The sequence below is a fragment of the Myodes glareolus genome, chromosome 18 (assembly GCF_982192425.1).
Source record: "Myodes glareolus chromosome 18, mMyoGla1.1, whole genome shotgun sequence".
Lineage (NCBI taxonomy): Eukaryota > Metazoa > Chordata > Mammalia > Rodentia > Cricetidae > Myodes > Myodes glareolus.
Genome location: NC_142043.1, coordinates 62,735,755 through 62,753,064, shown reverse-complemented (window position 1 = coordinate 62,753,064; position 17,310 = coordinate 62,735,755). Strand labels below are relative to the sequence as shown.

The following is a 17,310-nucleotide window of genomic DNA, read 5'->3' as shown; positions in this document are numbered from 1 at the left end:
TACTGCCCAGACCCACTGAGCATCTAAGCATAGCCTCATCCCTACCTCCTCTGTGTAGAAGCATTTGCACAGAGCTTGTTTAAAAGTACAGATGTAACCAGGAGACGGAGGCAGGCAGATCTCTGTGAGTTCGAGGCCAGCCTGGTCTACAACAGAGAAACCCTGTCTCAAAAAACCAAAATAAATAAATAAATAAATAGAATTAAAAGTACAGATATAGACAAGATAGGGTTTAAAACAAAGTACAAAATCCCCAAATTGTGGGCTGCACAGTTTTCTTAGTGCTAGCCTGGTGTGTCTCCAGCCATGGTGGTGGGGGGCTGGGAGGGAACGGACAGACAGACGACTAACTGGGGACTGTGGTTTCTGCCACTACTTGGTATCTTGAGAGAACCAAACCACACTGCCAGTTCAGAGTCTGAATCTGAAGTGTGATTTCTACTAAACAGTTTGAAAGCTGTGGGCAGAGCCCTTTTAGAATTAATGATAAATTTTGTATTTAAATAGACTGTAGCTTCATGTGGTAGACTGAAACGCTAAAACATTTTCAGGGCCGGTAGAAATTAATCCAAACCCCAGTCTGTTGCACTAGTTTCAAAAACCACAATAATTGTGTAACAGTGTGACACTCAGGTGACTCGTCTGCGTCCACATGATAGTCCAGGTTAGCGTCCCCCTTCCCCAGGCTCATGCTGCGGTGGCTTGGTCTGACTTCCTGTGTATTCCACAGACAGCTGGATAGAAAATGACAGCCTGTCAGTGGACAAGCACCTAGATGACCAGCTGGACTGCAGCAGCGTGCGGAGTAGAGGCAGCACACACTCAGCTTCCAGCAGCGAACATAAGGGCTTGCCCATGCCCCGGCTCCAGGCACTGCCCGCTGGCCAGGTCTTCAACTCGAGCACTGGCATGCAGATCCTGGTCATTCCCAGTCAAGACGACCACGTCCTGGAAGTCAGTGTTACCTGACGATGTCATGGGCCAGCAAAGCCAGAGTGGCCGTGAGTGCACTTTAGGGATTGTGGCTGGATTGTGGTCTGTGGTAACACACTAGCTCTAACCAGACTTTGGCAGTTCTGCCTAGCTACAGACACCGCAGAGAACAGTGTCCTTCAGCTGCTCAGTGGAGTAGAGAATCACCTCATGTTGTGTATGACACAGGATTCATTTTTATTTTTTCATCCCTGACCCTGTCCCCATGCTGGTATCCCCAACTCATATTACCTTCCCCACAAGACTGGTCTCCTCCCACAGCCTTTCTCTAGGTGACTCCCAAACACTTCCGTTTCTCCCAGGTGGACCTTGAGCAGACTCCACAGCCTTCTTATGGCACTGTGTGCCCTTTGCTCACACAGTCCAGCCCTTGGCGACTGGTGGGCCTCCTGAGGGGGGAGCCCTGTCCTACACTCCAGATTCCCTAGTTATGATTTTATAGTAACACCTTTGGGTGGGGGTGGGGGGAGGAATATAACCCCTTCTGTGCCTTGGGATGCCCGGCAGATCACAAGGTCCATCTGTAGAAGCCACATGAAAGGCACTGGAGAGACGGCCAGAGCACAAGGAAGTGTGATGTGGAGATGGCTTAGGCTAGAAGTTCTGGATCCCCGATTCTCCCTAATGATTGAATATCATATGCACTTGGAATTAAATCTATATTTATTATAATTGTTGGATGTGGGGGTGAAATGCTTTCTCTCACTTTAAAGTCTGCTCATGTATTGTAGCTGTATAATCGACATCTTTTGCACCTTAAGTCTTGGAACTGAAGACGCTCCATGTGGAGTGAAGATGAGAGAGGTCTCTCGTGCTCTGGTCTGTCAAAGGAGGTCTCGGCCTGGTGGAGCCTCTGCAGCTCCCCTGGGTCGCAGTCATACCGCACCAACGGGTTCATTTACTTTTGGTTGTAAATTTAATTGTACATATTGTTGATTTATTATTTTTAAGAGTACAGACTAACTGATGTAATGTTTGTGTATAAGTTGCACCAAAAATCAAGGACAAAATAAATGTGTGTTTGTTTTTACTGGTGTGAAAGTCATAGCTTGTAAATAAATGCTGTATGTATTAAACATTTTCATTCCTCCGAAGTGATGTATTTTTGTATATATGAGATAGAGTGCTCCGGGTTCATTGGTATGGTTTACATGAGTGGAACTTGAGATGCAGAGTGCAAGAGGAAGGAGCCCTCTTCAGCAGTGGTTGCCCCCCCCAGGGAATCAGGAACACAGGCAGAAGCCAGGGAGAACCAAGCCAACATTTTCAGTATTTGGTGTATTTCCTTTTTAACTTAGTCAGTAAGTAAAAGACAGTGTTATCCCTGCCCCCAATCTCTCATTTGCAGGAATTGGAGGAATACATAAAAAAATAAACATTTATTGAAACTTATGTGCAGTTTAAAATTAATAAGCTTGGACAAGCTAGTTCCGCAAATTAGAATGTCATACGTACTGGATGTTTATGGCCCTCTGAAATCTGTTTGCTGTAAAACTAGACAGTTGCCCTGCAGACATCAAAGACCACAAAGGAGGAGGTCCTTGAGACTTGCCCTGTCTGAAAAGCTCCCTCCTGGCCCTGTTAGCCTCCTTCTCCCATGTGTGGTGTACTGCTCACCTTTAGAATGTGTCTAACCCCGAGGTTACCACTCCTTGATTTTTCATAGTTCTGAGTTCTCTAAAGATTTTTAATCGTATGTTTAGAATAAAACAATGAGAAATCTAAAATGGTGATGGTAGTTCTGTCATCTGGAAATAGGATGAAATCAAATTTGTCAAGGAATTTTTTTTCCCTCTCTAGCTACCCAGAAACTACATGTGTGTTTTCAAGATGGGAGATGTCTCCCAGACTCACCCTTGTTTCTTCTGTTTGTAGAAGAGCTAGGAGACTTGCTGGATGCTGTTGTAAGGGTATGTGTGAGATAGGCTAGCTTGGTGAAGATGTAACTGATGGTAGACGTTGGGAAGCCAGAGAGGGAGTGTGTTTCAGAAGCAAGTGCACCAGTGTTTACAGACAGCTGGTACTGCGTGTAGCTACAAGTAGGAGGAAAGAAAGTCAGTTATAATTGTGAATTTCTTGGGGTCTCCTGTGATTGGAAGAATTGTAACTTCTAATTGTAACATGGGAATTGTATTTAATGTCTCCTGCCTACAGCCGCATTGTGCAGCCTGGAGTAGGTGCCTGTACGTTTCAGGCAAGAATAGAAATCCCTTGAAGAGGCAATAACATGGCTTTTTCTCTAGAGTTTAAAGCAAGGTTAAGTTTTTTAAAAAATTAAACTTGCCACTTTTTATGTAACAACTGGGCAGATCAGTGTGAATCCCTTCCATTGTGGTGTGTAAAATAAGCCCTACAAGACTTTAAAATTTTTATTTCTCACAAAGACGCCCTTTCTCTGTAAGACAGCTGGCAGCTGTTCTCTGGGACTCGGGCTAGGGAAGGTAAAGGCTGCCTTGACAGCCAAGGAGTTGGTGCCATTAGTATTCTGTAATATGACAGAGTAAAGCCACTGTACTAAGATTGTTATAAGTGTAAGCATTAAAACTCTTAAAAATACACATTTTAAGAAGAAACTCCGTTTGAACTTGGTTCTTTTGCGATGGCTCCGTCACAGTCCAGTATGCGGTGATCTGCCAGGGAGTCCACAGAAGCTGCTCAGCGAGACCCAGAGATTAGCTGGGCTCTCCTTGGTCCTGGCGGTCTGTGAGCCAGTTCTCCCGCTCCTCTCCTGCGTGGTGCCGGCTGGCGGCGGGGAGGGGGCGGGGCCTCTCCGGCCGCTCTTCTGCCCCGCCCCGGAAGTGCGTGTTCTGCACGCCGGAGGTAGTTCGGATTCCGGAAGTGGCTCAGGACGGACCCCGCACGTGTGGCTGCAGGATGAAGTTCGCTTACCGGGTGAGCGGCGGACTGGGCGGGGGCACCGGGAGGGCGAGCGAAGGCTCGGCGGACGCAGGAGAGACCGAGGTCCTTGGCATATCGGCCGCCTGTGGAAGCATTGGTGGGCCTGCCCGTGTCAAGCTGTTGCTCCTTTTCTCCTCCCAGTCACACTGAAGTTCCGACTCCTCTAGAGTGGGTTTCTATGCTTGTACCCAGCCTTGTCCTCACTCGTCCTGTCAGACGTTACAGCACTGGCTGCTGAAAGAACCTCAAGCCACATCTGCAGGGCCGCTAGTCCCAGGAGCAGTCTCCACAGCTCGCCTGGAACCTGTCACACCTCTTAGAAGCCAAACTCTGCCCAGCGTTATAGCGTTGCATGGCTATCCATTTACATACAACCCAGGTTGTCCACTTACATACAACCCTGACTGGTTCCTGTCTTAGGTTTCAGCCTAGGCAGTCCGTCTTAGCAGCTACCTAACTGCACTCCTGACCCTGCTGTGTTTGGGTATCATTCTTATTGCCTGTGTGCCAATTCTCTTCATATTGGACATAGCACACAGGTCCAGGTGTCTGCACTGAGCGGTGTCTGCTGGATGGCAATGCTTGCGTTTGATTATTGAACGAGTAGACTGGGAACATAGCACTGTTCGGTGTGGTGAGCTCCTCCTGGAGCCTGTTCACTAATGCAGCTTCTCTGGTCTGGAGCAGGCATCTTATGCCCTTCTGTGCCTGGCAAATGCCTCTTGCCTTAGGAGTTTCTACCCTTAGTGGGAACCCTGGTTGGGTTCTTGTCCTGCCTGGGGGTCAAGTTCTTTGCCATTTCCACAAATGCCTCCCGTCACCATTTCAGAGAGGCGGCACTGTTTTCTTTGTTTTAAGACGGCCTCGTTTTCTTTGCAGTTCTCGAATTTGTTGGGTACAGTTTATCGGTGTGGAAACTTAAATTTCACCTGCGATGGGAATTCTGTTATCAGCCCTGTGGGAAATAGAGTCACTGTGTTTGACCTTAAGAAGTAAGTATGGAGAAGCAATGTTAACAATGACAGCTAGCTGTCCTCTTAGCCTTCCTCTTTGTGACTTGCAGGGCTACTAGATGTAGGAGGCCACAGGTCATGGTAGAGTTGGCTGTTGGGGTACCCAATTTTTGTTTTAGTGTCTGGGATACCAACATTACTCTTAAAGGGAAAGAAAAGGTCACGCTGTTGCCCACCAAGGGACTCTACCTCTTCTGTGGAGGTGGTGACAGGTAGGAGGGTTAGCTCAAAGGTGAGCCCTTAGTATCAGGGAAAGCCTCTGGGGACCCCAGGCCAAGTGGTTTGGAGTGTTCAGGGTGCCCTGGACCCTTGCTCAGTAGCCCCAGTGGTTCCTGGCTACCCTGCTGAGATGATGAGGTCTAGAATGGGCAGCTTGGCAGCTCAAAGTCAGGTTTAGCTTTGTGAGTCCCAGCAAATGTGAGGTCCCCTTTCTGTCTGGCTGGGGATGACTCAACTCTACCCAAGATTGTCTGAGGCTCTGGGCTGACCTTGTATGGCCTAGGCAAGAGGCTCCAATTTGTCAGGCCACTGTGCTCTCTGTTCTGCTGCCTTAGTTTGTTGGCTAGCTCTGGACCTCCGTTTCCAGGCTCTGTAGGATGTGGCAGCCGTGGAACCTGCTCTGCCTATTGGTGATGACTGCGGATGGCTCTATAGAGTCTAGTCAGGTCTTCTATGTTGCTATTTCTTTAAATAGCATCTTCTCAGGGACTTTGGAGTAAAGAGAACCTGTTTATTAAAGAAAGCTCAGACAAAATAATTAGGATCTTGTTTGGACTTACAGATATTACCCCCTCCTCCGCCCAGTCAAAGCTTGCTTCTTTTCCTTTTGTGTACTTTCCCTTTTCCCATTTCTTTAAGCATATCCAGGGTCAATACCAAGCCTACCTGAGAGGGCAGGGAATGAACTCTAGCATAGGGCCCTATGGAGGAGAGTCAGCTGTTAGTCTAGCGGGTTCCCTTGTCCAAGTGCACGAGACCAACTGTGTACGGGGGGTTTTGTGTTTCTCAGCAACAGATCAGATACGTTGCCTCTGGCTACTAAGTACAACATCAAGTGTGTGGGGCTGTCTCCAGATGGTCGCCTTGCAATCATCGTTGATGAAGGTACTCGATCTCGGTGTGGGTAGGCACTGTGTGACAAGGGCATCACCACACCCAAGCTCGACTTTTTAGTACGGGTGCAGGCAACCTGTGTCCCATGTACAGCACCTTCCTGCATTTCATCGCAGATGTGCTGCACCTGGGGTCAGGTGGCCACCTTCTTGCTCTGGCTTCTTGCAGGGGGTGAGGCTCTGTTAGTCAGCTTGGCCTGCAGGTCGGTGCTCCACCACTTCCACTTCAAGGGTTCCGTGCACAGCGTCTCCTTCTCCCCCGATGGCAGGTAAGACCATCAGTCTCCTGACCGGGTGTCACTGTGGGTGCCACTCTGTAAAGAGCAGATACAGGGCACTGATCTTGGACCAGCTATTGTCGGTTCCCCGTATCACCTGTGACCCTGTTTCCTCTGCAGAAAATTTGTTGTTACTAAGGGCAACATTGCTCAGATGTACCATGCCCCTGGAAAGAAGCGAGAATTCAACGCATTTGTTCTGGACAAAACCTATTTTGGGCCCTACGATGAGACCACGTGCATCGACTGGACAGATGACTCCAAGTGAGACTGGGGGGCACCTTGTACCTCTGTCCCTGGAGAGTGCAGTCTCCTTCCTGTAAGCCATGGCTGCATTTTAAAATGTGCCATGTGCCTTCTTCTGGTTAGGTGTAGCCTCCAACAGTCAGGCTGAGCTCCTTGTTCCGAGTGAAGCCTGTAGTATTCTTCCTTCTCTGATCTGCCACTGGAAGGAAACCTAATAGAGTGCAGATCTTTGTAGAAATAAGTGTTGCCATTCAGAGCCAGGTGGTGGTGGCGCACGCCTTTAATTCCAGCACTTGGGAGACAGGGGCAGGCCGATCTCTGTGAGTTCAAGACCAGCCTGGTCTACAAGAGCTAGTTCCAGGACAGGCTCCAAAGCTACAGAGAAACCCAGTCTTGAAAAGCCAAAAAAAAAAAAGAGTTTCCATTCAGTTTGTCAAGAACATCCAAGCCAGCTATGCTGTCTGGGAGCTTTTAGAGCTGCTGAGGCCTGGGTCCCGCCTTGTACACTGATTGTCCTTACCCTGAAGGCATCTGCAGGTTTCTGCCTTGTCTTGGGTGCTGAGGAGAGCTTGGTGGTCGTCTATGAGTAGTCATGGCCTCTGAGCAAGGTTCTCTATCCCAGGTGCTTTGTGGTTGGAAGCAAAGACATGTCCACGTGGGTGTTTGGAGCTGAGCGCTGGGACAACCTCATCTACTATGCCCTGGGTGGACACAAGGACGCCATTGTGGCCTGCTTCTTTGAGTCCAACAGTCTGGATGTACGTACGCCCCCTGCCTGCAGTTCCTACTCTGGCTGTCTGAGTCTCAATGAGGCTGCTCTAGGTTGCTTGCGGGTCTTTCTGGATTCGCCCTGGCCACTCCCCAGGTCAAAGGGCCCTTGGTGGAGTTGGAATCCAAAAGCCACACTGGAGGGGCCCTGGCAGCAAATGAGCAGCCTGTTTCCAGCCCAGGTGCTTCTCTTGCAGCTGTACTCGCTCAGCCAAGATGGAGCCCTGTGTGTGTGGCAGTGTGACACACCCCCTGAGGGCCTAAAGCTGAAAGCCCCTAGGGGCTGGAAGGCAGACCTACTTCAGAGGAAGAAGGAAGAAGAGGAGGAGGAGGAGGAGGAGGATGAAGAGGACGGGGAACGAGAAACCACCATCCGAGGGAAGGCCGTGCCAACTGAACAGGAGAAAGTTGGGAAAGTGAAGTATTCACGGCTGGCCAAGTATGTCTCCAAGGCTGAGTATTCCTGAAATGGGACTTTATTGGGGAGGACCTAGACCTCGGTCCAGAGAATAAGCTCCTTGTCTGTAAGCCTGGATTGAGGTCCTTAAGTAGTAGGTGTAAGACCCTGCCTTAAAGGCTAGAGGACCTGCTGCCTCATGGTCTGACAGGTCCATATGAATGATGTCATATACAGAGACTGTGGCCACCTGAGAGCGGAATTAATAGCTGTGGGGAGGCATATGTCACCACAGCCTGCCCTGTGTGGCCGTTGCAGCCTTTACCATCCTCTTGACTTATTTGGCGCTCAGTGTATGCTAGACTCTGGCCTTGGTCCTGGGGACTATTACCATGCTCCTATTTAAGAGGCCTGGAGGGATTGTATGACCATGTGGGGTGGCAGTGGCAGTGTGTTAGGGCTGTGGACAAAGGAATAGTGCCCATGGCCAGCTCTGTTTTGAGCTGGCCTTGAATGGGAGCCACTTTTCAGAGTAAGGAAGGCCAGGACTGTCAAGGCATCTGAATTGGAAGATGAAAATGTGTGGGATGGGAAAGCACCACCCTGCCGTGTCAGGCAAGGGTGGGGCTGCAGGGCTCTGTGAGGTCTCAGGATGTCCCAGGTAGAATCAGGACGGAGACCAGGATGGGGTATGCTTGGCCCCATCCTAGTGGGAGAGCATCCACTGTGCCTGTGGGCAGGTGCCAGTGTAGAAGGTTAGAGTCTGTGAGCAATAAAGAAAAAAAACCTCTGAAGAGACTCAGGAAACATAGAAGTGCTCCCAGGGTCACCCTCACATGCAGACATAGCCGCTAGGGAAGACAGCATGCTAGAAGGAAACATTGGGCCGGGCAGTTGCTGGTGCAGCTTGCTCTCCTGTGCCTCTGTCCCAGGCTTCTGGGTGCAAGTGGAGACCCAGACCCACCCCGAGCTTGGGGACAGAGCCCGTGTCCCTCTGTCTGTTAATCCAGGTACTTCTTGAATAAAGAAGGAGACTTTAACAACCTGACAGCTGCCGCTTATCATAAGAAGATTCATCTCTTGGTCACGGGTTTTGCTTCTGGAATCTTCCATCTGCATGAGCTCCCAGAGTTCAACCTCATCCACTCCCTGAGGTAAGTCTGGCTCACTGTACACTTCTGTACACGCACAGTGAGGCCCGGGGTGAATGTGCCTGAGGCTTCCCACCAATCTGCCCTCCGCACCAGCCACAGGTGTCAGTCTCAGGTGCCTGGGTGTGGGTGTCCATTTTCTGTCCGCTAAAGTGCTAGTTCCTCAAGTAACTGCAAACAGGTGCCAGTGTGCGGGGACCTGAGCTTCTGCAGGGGGAAGGAGGGAGCAGTGGTGTATAGGATGGCCACTTCTGTTCACCCTGCCCTTCCTATGCTCTTGTCTGCTCAGTATCTCCGATCAGAGGGTTGCTTCAGTTGCCATCAACAGCTCTGGGGACTGGATCGCCTTCGGCTGCTCAGGTTGGTTTCTCTGCTCTGCAGTAGAAGGGAAGCTTCCACCTTAAAGCTGACCTAAAGTCGAATCTTGGGATAGACCCCAGTGAAGCCAGACTGGAGCTTGTAAGGCCCCAGAGTGCCACACTACCTCCTAGTAGAAGCCAGTTCCCCTGGGGAGAGTGACTTTCCGTAGCCTGTCCTGAGCAGAAGCACAGCCGTCGAAGATGGTGTGTATGGCGGAAGAGTCACTGAAGGCTGCAGGCTGCTGATCTTCTGAGGCCCACGCTCATATTAAATGTCAGACCTTCAACAGCCCCTTGGTCTTGGCCTGTAGCAGGTGTCCTGGACCTGGGCTCTGCTCCAGTCCAGCCGCCTGCCCAGCTGCAGGTGGTGGGGCCAGACCCAGCTGACTGCACCGCAGGAGTAGTTGGGGACACCCTGTCCCATGCTGTGTGCAGAGGTAGGTGTCCAGACAGTACCCCAGTTTTCCTATACCCACAGGCCTGGGCCAGCTGCTGGTGTGGGAGTGGCAGAGTGAATCCTATGTGCTCAAGCAGCAGGGCCACTTCAACAGCATGGTGTCACTGGCCTACTCCCCTGATGGGCAGTACATCGTCACTGGTGGGGACGACGGCAAGGTGGGCATTGGGCTTCATTGGGCTGAACTGTGGGTAGGCCAGGTGGGTGGAGGGTTAGCCTTGATTTCTCAGGTTTAACAGCCTCAGTGGACCTCCAAAAGACTTTAACTATTTAGTGGACTTTGAATGAAGAGAGTCTGAGTGTCCCTGTTTCTGACTCTGTAAGGGTAACAGTGCCAGCAGCCAGCATCTGAAGTGTCGGGCGCTTACTGGGCCTAGAACTCCATTACCACCCACACGTACCCTCAGTCTCCACTTTGGGGGACAGGTGGCCTCTCTAGACGTCACCTGGTGTAGCCACTTGTGCCTTTGTGTGAGGCTGCATGGACAGGGTCTGGGGTGACTGTGTTGATGGCTCCCGTATGCTCCTGCTACAGGTCAAGGTATGGAATACCCTCAGTGGCTTCTGCTTTGTCACCTTTACGGAGCATTCCAGCGGGGTCACCGGTGTAACATTCACCACCACTGGCCATGTCATTGTCACCTCCTCCTTGGATGGAACTGTGAGGGCTTTTGACCTTCACAGGTGAGTTCCCCTCCAAGCACTAGGGCTCCAGTTCCTGTGTGGACAGGCACTCAGGAGGTGCAAGTGTGTATTGCAGTCTGCCTTGACCTTTTTTGTGTTCAGGTACCGGAATTTCCGCACCTTCACGTCTCCACGCCCCACGCAGTTCTCCTGTGTGGCTGTTGACTCGAGTGGGGAAATCGTCTCTGCAGGAGCTCAGGACTCCTTCGAGATCTTTGTGTGGTCCATGCAGACGGGCAGACTTCTTGATGTAAGAGCCATCTGGTCCCCTGGACCATGCATGGACTTCCGGTGCTGGGTGGCAGGTGGGCCAGACTGTCACTGCTTTCCGCCTTACAACACCAATGCAGTGGCTGGGGCTCAGGGACCTGGGTGCAGAGCTCGGCCCAGAGCTCCATGTAACAAGCCACAGCAGTTAATGGAGGGGTCAGCCTGGCTTCTGCACTCCCTCGTTACAGCCTGCATCAGTGTTCCAGCCCTCCCACATCCGCCTCTGATCCTCCGCCTCTGTAGGTTCTGTCTGGCCATGAGGGGCCCATCAGTGGTCTTTGCTTTAACCCAATGAAGTCCATCCTGGCCAGTGCCTCTTGGGACAAGACAGTGCGCCTGTGGGACATGTTTGACAGCTGGAGGACCAAAGAGACATTGGCTTTGACCTCTGATGGTGAGCTATGGCTGGGGTCTGCAGACAGGCCAGGGCCAGAGCTACTTTTCTCCTGTTGCTCTCCAGCCGTATCTCCTCTAGAGTGCCCCTCCTTCATCCTAGCTGAGTGGCGTGAGCTCGGTGTGGGTGAGAATGATGCTAGAGCCGCAGAGGCAGCAGCTAAGCAGCCCCCAAGGTTGGTGTCGAGACCAGAGGAAACTGGTTGTTTAGCCCATTGGCAGGCTGCATCGGGCTGGGAGCCCTTGGGCTTTTGTCATGCTCCCTGTTGCTTTCCAGAGCTAAAACCACTGAGTCCCTGGGAGTGCCCGGAGCAGACTGTGCTACCGGGGGACCTGTGTGCTTCCTGCCTCAAATCTGGCCTTAGGTTCTGTCACCTGCAGGATCAGCACACTGCAGCCCTGAGGCTGTCGCTCTACTGCCTCAGGGTAATCTTGGTTGTGACTCACCTCCAGCCAACAGCCCTTCTGTCAGATTTGTGTGTCTTGGCACCAAGCCCCCTCTGCATCACCACCGAGGTAGCCAGTGGTGCTGGTTTGTTCCTGGCTGGACTGTGCTGCCTTTCAGGGTTGGTGCTGCTCTCAAGGAATATCCCTGCTCTCCTGGGCCTGATGTTGGTCTCTCTCTAGCCCTGTCAGTGGCTTTTCGGCCTGATGGTGCAGAGCTAGCTGTGGCCACACTGAACTCACAGATCGTCTTCTGGGACCCTGAGAACGCTGTACAGGTGGGCTCCATCGAGGGCAGGCATGATCTCAAGACAGGCAGGAAGGAGCTGGACAAGATCACGGCCAAACATTCAGCCAAGGGCAAGTGAGTGTCAACTCTTCTGGCAGGAGTGGGGGATGGCCAGCATAGGGCACAGAGGCTCCTTTGCCAGCTTGTTTCCTAAATGCAACTAGTCCCTAGTGGAGGTAGGTGGGGCCTGAGCCTCTGTAGCAAAGAGGCTGCTTCTGAGATCCAAGCAAGTCCGTACCATACCCAATAAGGAGGTTCTGTGGATTTGCTGGTCTTTACACCTGCAGATAAGGAATTCTCTAGTTGACAAGCCATTGCCATCAGCCTGGTCCCAAAGAGAGGCTAAGAGGGCTGATAGCATGTGTGCTGCTTTTCCTGCCCTCTTGTGCCCAACTAGAACCACATAGTTCTGGACCTATTATGGACTGTCCTCGTGGGTCCCTTAGGTGGTGCCATCTGGGTATGTGTTGCTTTAGGGGTCATAGGTATACCCGTTTTGCTAAAGTTGACCAGAGAACCTTGAGCAACAGTAGTGTGAGAAGTATTTGCCTCCCAGGGTGTCACTGTGGGGTCTCTACCTGCTCCAGGTGGCTTTTGAGCCCACATGTTGAAGTGCTTGGTGTTTGAGAAACTGTGTCTTCCTCCCAGGGCTTTCACTACCCTGTGTTACTCTGCGGATGGGCAGAACATTCTGGCGGGAGGCATGTCCAAGTTTGTGTGCCTTTATCACGTCCGGGAACAGATCCTGGTGAAGAGGTTTGAGCTTTCCTGCAACCTGTCTCTGGACGCCATGGAGGTAAGCAGGTGTATTGGCTCCATGGGCCTTGAGTGGGCCAAGGGCTTGGCGCATGGCCTAAGGCTATGGCAAAACAGGAAGGCTATACTGGCCTGACTGCCCAGAAGAGCCCACACCCCCGGGGCCTGGCATCTTTACCATCTTTGGGACTGATACTGCTTGGTTAGGTTGCTTGGAAGATAGGAGCGTTTGGCATAAACTGGCCCAGGGCAGGTTAACGGGCTTCTTCAGAGCCCTGTGAAGGAAGAAACTAAGGAAGGAAGAGAACAAAGGCAGGTCTTGGCCAGGCACGGCTTTCTGCCTGTCCCTGCCCTTTGTGCAACCCCAGTATTAAAGGGCTGTGTCCTCACTACCCTCCGGGTATCTGCCCTTCTTCACCAGTCTGTGCCCTAAACCCTCCTCATACTCAATTTGCCTCAGGAGTATGGGTGAGGCCTCTGAGCAAGCCTGTGGCTGCCTACAGCTGTCTTTGTATGCGTGCGTGTGTGCATGTGTACGTGTGCATGCTCTGAAGGAAGGTTCTATGGGCAGGGTCCACGCATCAGTTAAGGCATGATTGATGATATGGGCAATATTGAGATGAGGGTGGCATCTATTCTAGGAATTTCTGAACCGAAGAAAGATGACAGAGTTTGGCAATTTGGCACTCATTGATCAAGATGCTGGAGAGGAGAATGGCGTCGCAATTCCCTTGCCGGGTGTAAGGAAAGGTGAGCAGATGTCCCTTTCCCTGCCCACTACCTACTTTTCTTGATGACACTGCTGCTCCCTCCATGGGGCTGCAGTGAGGAGTCTAGCTGTTTCTGCATTGTGACATTTTCCTGGAACCTGTGTGCCTGGGCTGCTTCATATGGGAGAAGGCCCCATCTGTTTGCTCCAGAGACTCGGTGCTAGGACCCACCCACATCCCAGGTAGACTGTCCCAATAAACATGAGTCAGAAGCTGGAGTACCTTTCTGGAGGCTTTCCCTGGGCCAGCCAGAGCCGTCTGCTGGCCAGCAGATGCCCTCAGGAATTCATGCCCTCAGACCTGTGCACTGATGCCCAGCTCCCTGAGGCCACAGCACTGTGACAGGGTTCTCGGGCTGCTGGCAGATGGTTAGAAGGGCTGCTTCCCTCCTGAACTCTGAGGTGCCTGCCGTTGGGCAACACAGTGGACCTGAAGGCTGATCTCAGAGTGCAGTCAAGTAAGTACAATTGTTTTTCCTCCTCAGGTGATATGAGTTCTAGACACTTCAAACCTGAAATCAGGGTAACTTCCCTGCGCTTCTCTCCCACTGGTAAGCTTGGGGAACCCTCATTAGCAGGTGCCGATCCTGATAGGTGTCAAAGCCTTTGTTCTTAGGGGCAGGGTTAAGCCCGCTGGCAGGCTCTATGCATTGCTGTCCTGGGGGGTAGGGAATGGCTGGTTCCATTTTTACCCTGGCTCTTGGTGTGGACAGCTGTGAAATTCCTTCCATACCATACTAGCTGTAGTGGGGTCCTGAGCCCTGTTCCTGGGAGTAGCAGTCTAGGTGTCTTTCCCAGGAGGCAGACTCTCAAAACCTCAGCTACTGCTAGTGCCTCTCTCCTTCAGTGTGTGCAAGGGTCTGCCTAGGCCTGCGGCTTGCTAGGTTTGTATGCTCCGTTACAGCAACCGAGGTTTAGGGTCCTGAGCACTGCCACACTGGTGGAGGGGACAGGGTGAAGTATGGTGTGTTGTCGTTCTGTGTCAGACCCATTTGAAGGTGATCACCCTGTATCTCCTTCCCATTGTGGGAGGTAGACCAGCTCTCCATAAACCACAGCCTGAAGCCCAGATCTGTCCCATCTGCCCTGTTACACAATTGTGTAGCTTTGGTTTTCTAAGATAGGCCACCGTTGATTATGCCCAGTGTATAGGTGCACCCTCGGCGTGAGTAGTTTGAGCAGCTGCAGCACAAACTCTATGGCCTTCAAGGCTGCAGGTCTGCCCTGTTCTTCCCTGTTCGGGAAGCCTGCTAAGCCCTGGACCACACCGAGGAAGTGGGCATCTGAGCCGGCGGTCTGTTGACAGCTGCTCTGAAGTGGGGCATACATGAGCTTTCAAGTTTTGAGGAAGTTCCCATGCTGCTTGCTCCATAGGGCGCTGCTGGGCGGCCACCAGCACAGAAGGGCTCCTCATCTTCTCTCTGGATGCCCAGATGCTCTTTGACCCGTTTGAGCTGGACACCAGTGTGACACCTGGGCGGATCCGTGAGGCACTACGGCAGAGGGAGTTTACCCGTGCCATCCTCATGGCCTTCCGGCTCAATGAGAGGAAACTGGAACAGGAGGCCCTGGAGGCTGTGCCGCAGGACGAAAGTAAGCCAGGACCACCAGCCCTGTTCTGCTCATACAGAGGAACTCTGTGTCCACTCTTCCTGGCAGCTTCTTTGCCAACTGAGCCTGGCTTTTCTTTTTGCAGTTGATGTTGTCAGCGCTTCCCTTCCTGAGCTATATGTAGAGAAAGTGCTTGAGTTCTTAGCTGCCTCCTTTGAAGAGTCTAGGCACCTTGAATTTTACCTTATATGGACCCAGAAGTTGCTTATGTCACACGGACAGCGGCTGAAATCCAGGTATAAAATGGGTTCCCCCTTGCTTTTCACCTAGGAGTTAAGTCACCAAGCCATTTGATCATGGCCACAGGGAAGCTTCCCCTGCACACACACTGACAACTTCTTCTTTCCAGGGCAGGGCACTTGCTGCCTGTGGTCCAGTTCCTTCAGAAGGGCCTCCAGCGGCATCTGGATGATGTTTCCAAGCTGTACGTGCCTTAGGGTTGGTGGGCAGGGCAGGGTAGGGCTCGCATCTCCTCCAAGCCTTGTTCCTGGCCTTTTTTTTTTTCAAGGCGTAGTAGGCATTTCTAGCTTTGTGTAGATTTGTGAGGCAGCCCTGTTTGACAGCCGTGGCACCCACAAGTGCAAGGTGCAGCTTTTTCTTTCTGCTGGGTTTTGCTCTCAACTGTGGCTCTGGGAGATAAGATCTGAGACTTCCCCTTAGTCCTGTGAATGTAGAGTCAGCCCCTGGCTCTGTAAAGGCTATAATGGAAGGGCCAGCAAGGAGAGCAGGCCAGATGCAGTCCTGCTGGTGGGGGCAGGGTGGGACGCTGGTGCTTACCTAATGTCCTGTGTCCCCAGCTGTAACTGGAACCGTTACAACATCCAGTTCGCTCTGGCAGTTTCCAAGCAGCGGGGCATAAAGCGCACTCTGGAGCCTTTAGACACAGAAGAGGACACAGACGCGTCTGATGATGACAGTCTACACCTACTCGGGACGGCTGCGGATGATGAGGAAGAAGAGGGGATGCTGGTGTAGAAGCCCCACCCCACAGCCTGATTGACTGGAGGTGGCTGGTGTAGAAGCCCCACCTCACAGCCTGATTGGAGATGGACCCACTGCGCCCCTGAGCCCAGAAAGTGAGTGGTGCCAGAGGCCTCAGAACCCTGCAGCTGCGACTGTTGCTGTGAGACTGTACCTGATGCTATGAGGCAGCAAGCCAACCTTTCAGGTCCAGGACTGGGATGGATACCATGGGCACGTGTGTGCTGTAGGCTCAGAATGCTGGTGTTGTGGTGATCCTGCGTATAGACTTCTGAAAAGGGGACAATTTTAGAAGTGTGGACTTGCAGGCTTCTGTCGGTTATTTATATTTTTAACACGGACTTCTGAGAATGAACTTTTTTCCCAACTTAGGGTTGGAAAGCTTTTTTAAAAATGTGAGGACTTCACTTCTCAACTTTGAGTTCCTGATGTTTATAGTGTGTCCTGGGTAAGACATTGTCTTCAACTAAGTTAGAAAGACCAGAGTGGCTGTCTGCTCAGACCTATGGCCCTGGTCATCTATAGGTATACGGAGTGAGCCAGAAAGTGTGCTGGGCTGACCCAGGAGGGTGGATGTGACTGCTCAAGGCTGGCCAGGGAAGCTTGTCCAGATCAGTGCCAGTGTGCACAGGTTACATGGGAGAGGGGACAGTCCCTTCATGCCAGAGGGGCGCTCTACTGATACTTTGGTGGTTGACCAAGTCCAGCTCACCAGTGAAGTCACCTACAGGTCCCAACTCATTCAACAGGAATGGATCTATGTGACACTTGGTGCACTCAGCCATTGCTGTCACCGTTGGGGTGCACCATTGTCCTGGTTACCTGAAATACACTCAGGCTTGACCACGGGTATGGAGAGAAACCAGAGCTCAGCCTGGTATCTCCAGGTTTCCTGTTCCTGCACAGTGTTTCTGTGTGTAGCTCAGAATGGGGGTGGGGGCTCATGTCTTGCCTGCCCAGGGGCAGGATTCTGGCTGCCCAGATGGGGCTTTGCTTGTTTTAGTGCCCTCCTGAGATTTCTGTTTGCAGCAGTGGATACTTGAAGCCCTACCATTTTTGTCTGTGTGGTGCTGAACGTGGAACAGGGCTTGGAGAATGACAGGCAAGTACTACCGAGCCACACTTCAGCCATCACCCATCTCGAACTTGAAGTTTAATTACTATACCAGAAGCAGGGCTCAGTCACCCTTTGGAGTGCCTTTCAGGCCTGCTTCTTGGTAACCATGCTCATTCCTCCACTGTGGATGAGGTCAGATGCAAATTGCTGCCACTCCATTGCGTATCTGTGCCCTGGCTTCCAATAAATATTGGACCACCAAGCCCACTTGTGTGCGCTCCCTGGCTTCTACATATGCTCTACTCCCCGGCCTATCTCCCTCATATGTCTCCTAAATGTGCTAAATGTGAAAGGGCTGCCATCTTAGGATAGGAACACCTGGCA

At 51.8% G+C, this 17,310-nt stretch overlaps 2 protein-coding genes across 2 annotated transcripts in view; both read left to right on the top strand.

Annotated features, from left to right (window-relative positions):
* Trappc10 (trafficking protein particle complex subunit 10) overlaps positions 1 to 2,087 on the top strand; it is a 62,987-nt gene extending 60,900 nt beyond the window's left edge. Inside the window, exon 23 of the mRNA XM_048451329.3 lies at positions 731 to 2,087. Coding sequence (XP_048307286.2) covers positions 731 to 969 — 239 coding nt within the window. The 3' untranslated portion in view covers positions 970 to 2,087. The remainder of the gene's footprint in view (positions 1 to 730) is intronic.
* A 1,698-nt stretch (positions 2,088 to 3,785) lies between these two features.
* On the top strand, positions 3,786 to 17,188 carry Pwp2 (PWP2 small subunit processome component). The gene is made up of 21 exons (XM_048451330.3): positions 3,786 to 3,885; positions 4,771 to 4,883; positions 5,914 to 6,008; positions 6,186 to 6,285; positions 6,415 to 6,558; positions 7,163 to 7,298; positions 7,506 to 7,747; positions 8,716 to 8,859; positions 9,146 to 9,216; positions 9,694 to 9,830; positions 10,208 to 10,356; positions 10,459 to 10,606; positions 10,870 to 11,020; positions 11,647 to 11,827; positions 12,401 to 12,548; positions 13,150 to 13,258; positions 13,763 to 13,828; positions 14,652 to 14,870; positions 14,974 to 15,124; positions 15,238 to 15,312; positions 15,686 to 17,188. The coding sequence occupies exons 1-21, from the start codon at positions 3,868 to 3,870 to the stop codon at positions 15,861 to 15,863; spliced, it is 2,775 nt and encodes a 924-aa protein (XP_048307287.3). The 5' UTR covers positions 3,786 to 3,867; the 3' UTR covers positions 15,864 to 17,188.
* Positions 17,189 to 17,310: the final 122 nt, after the last annotated feature.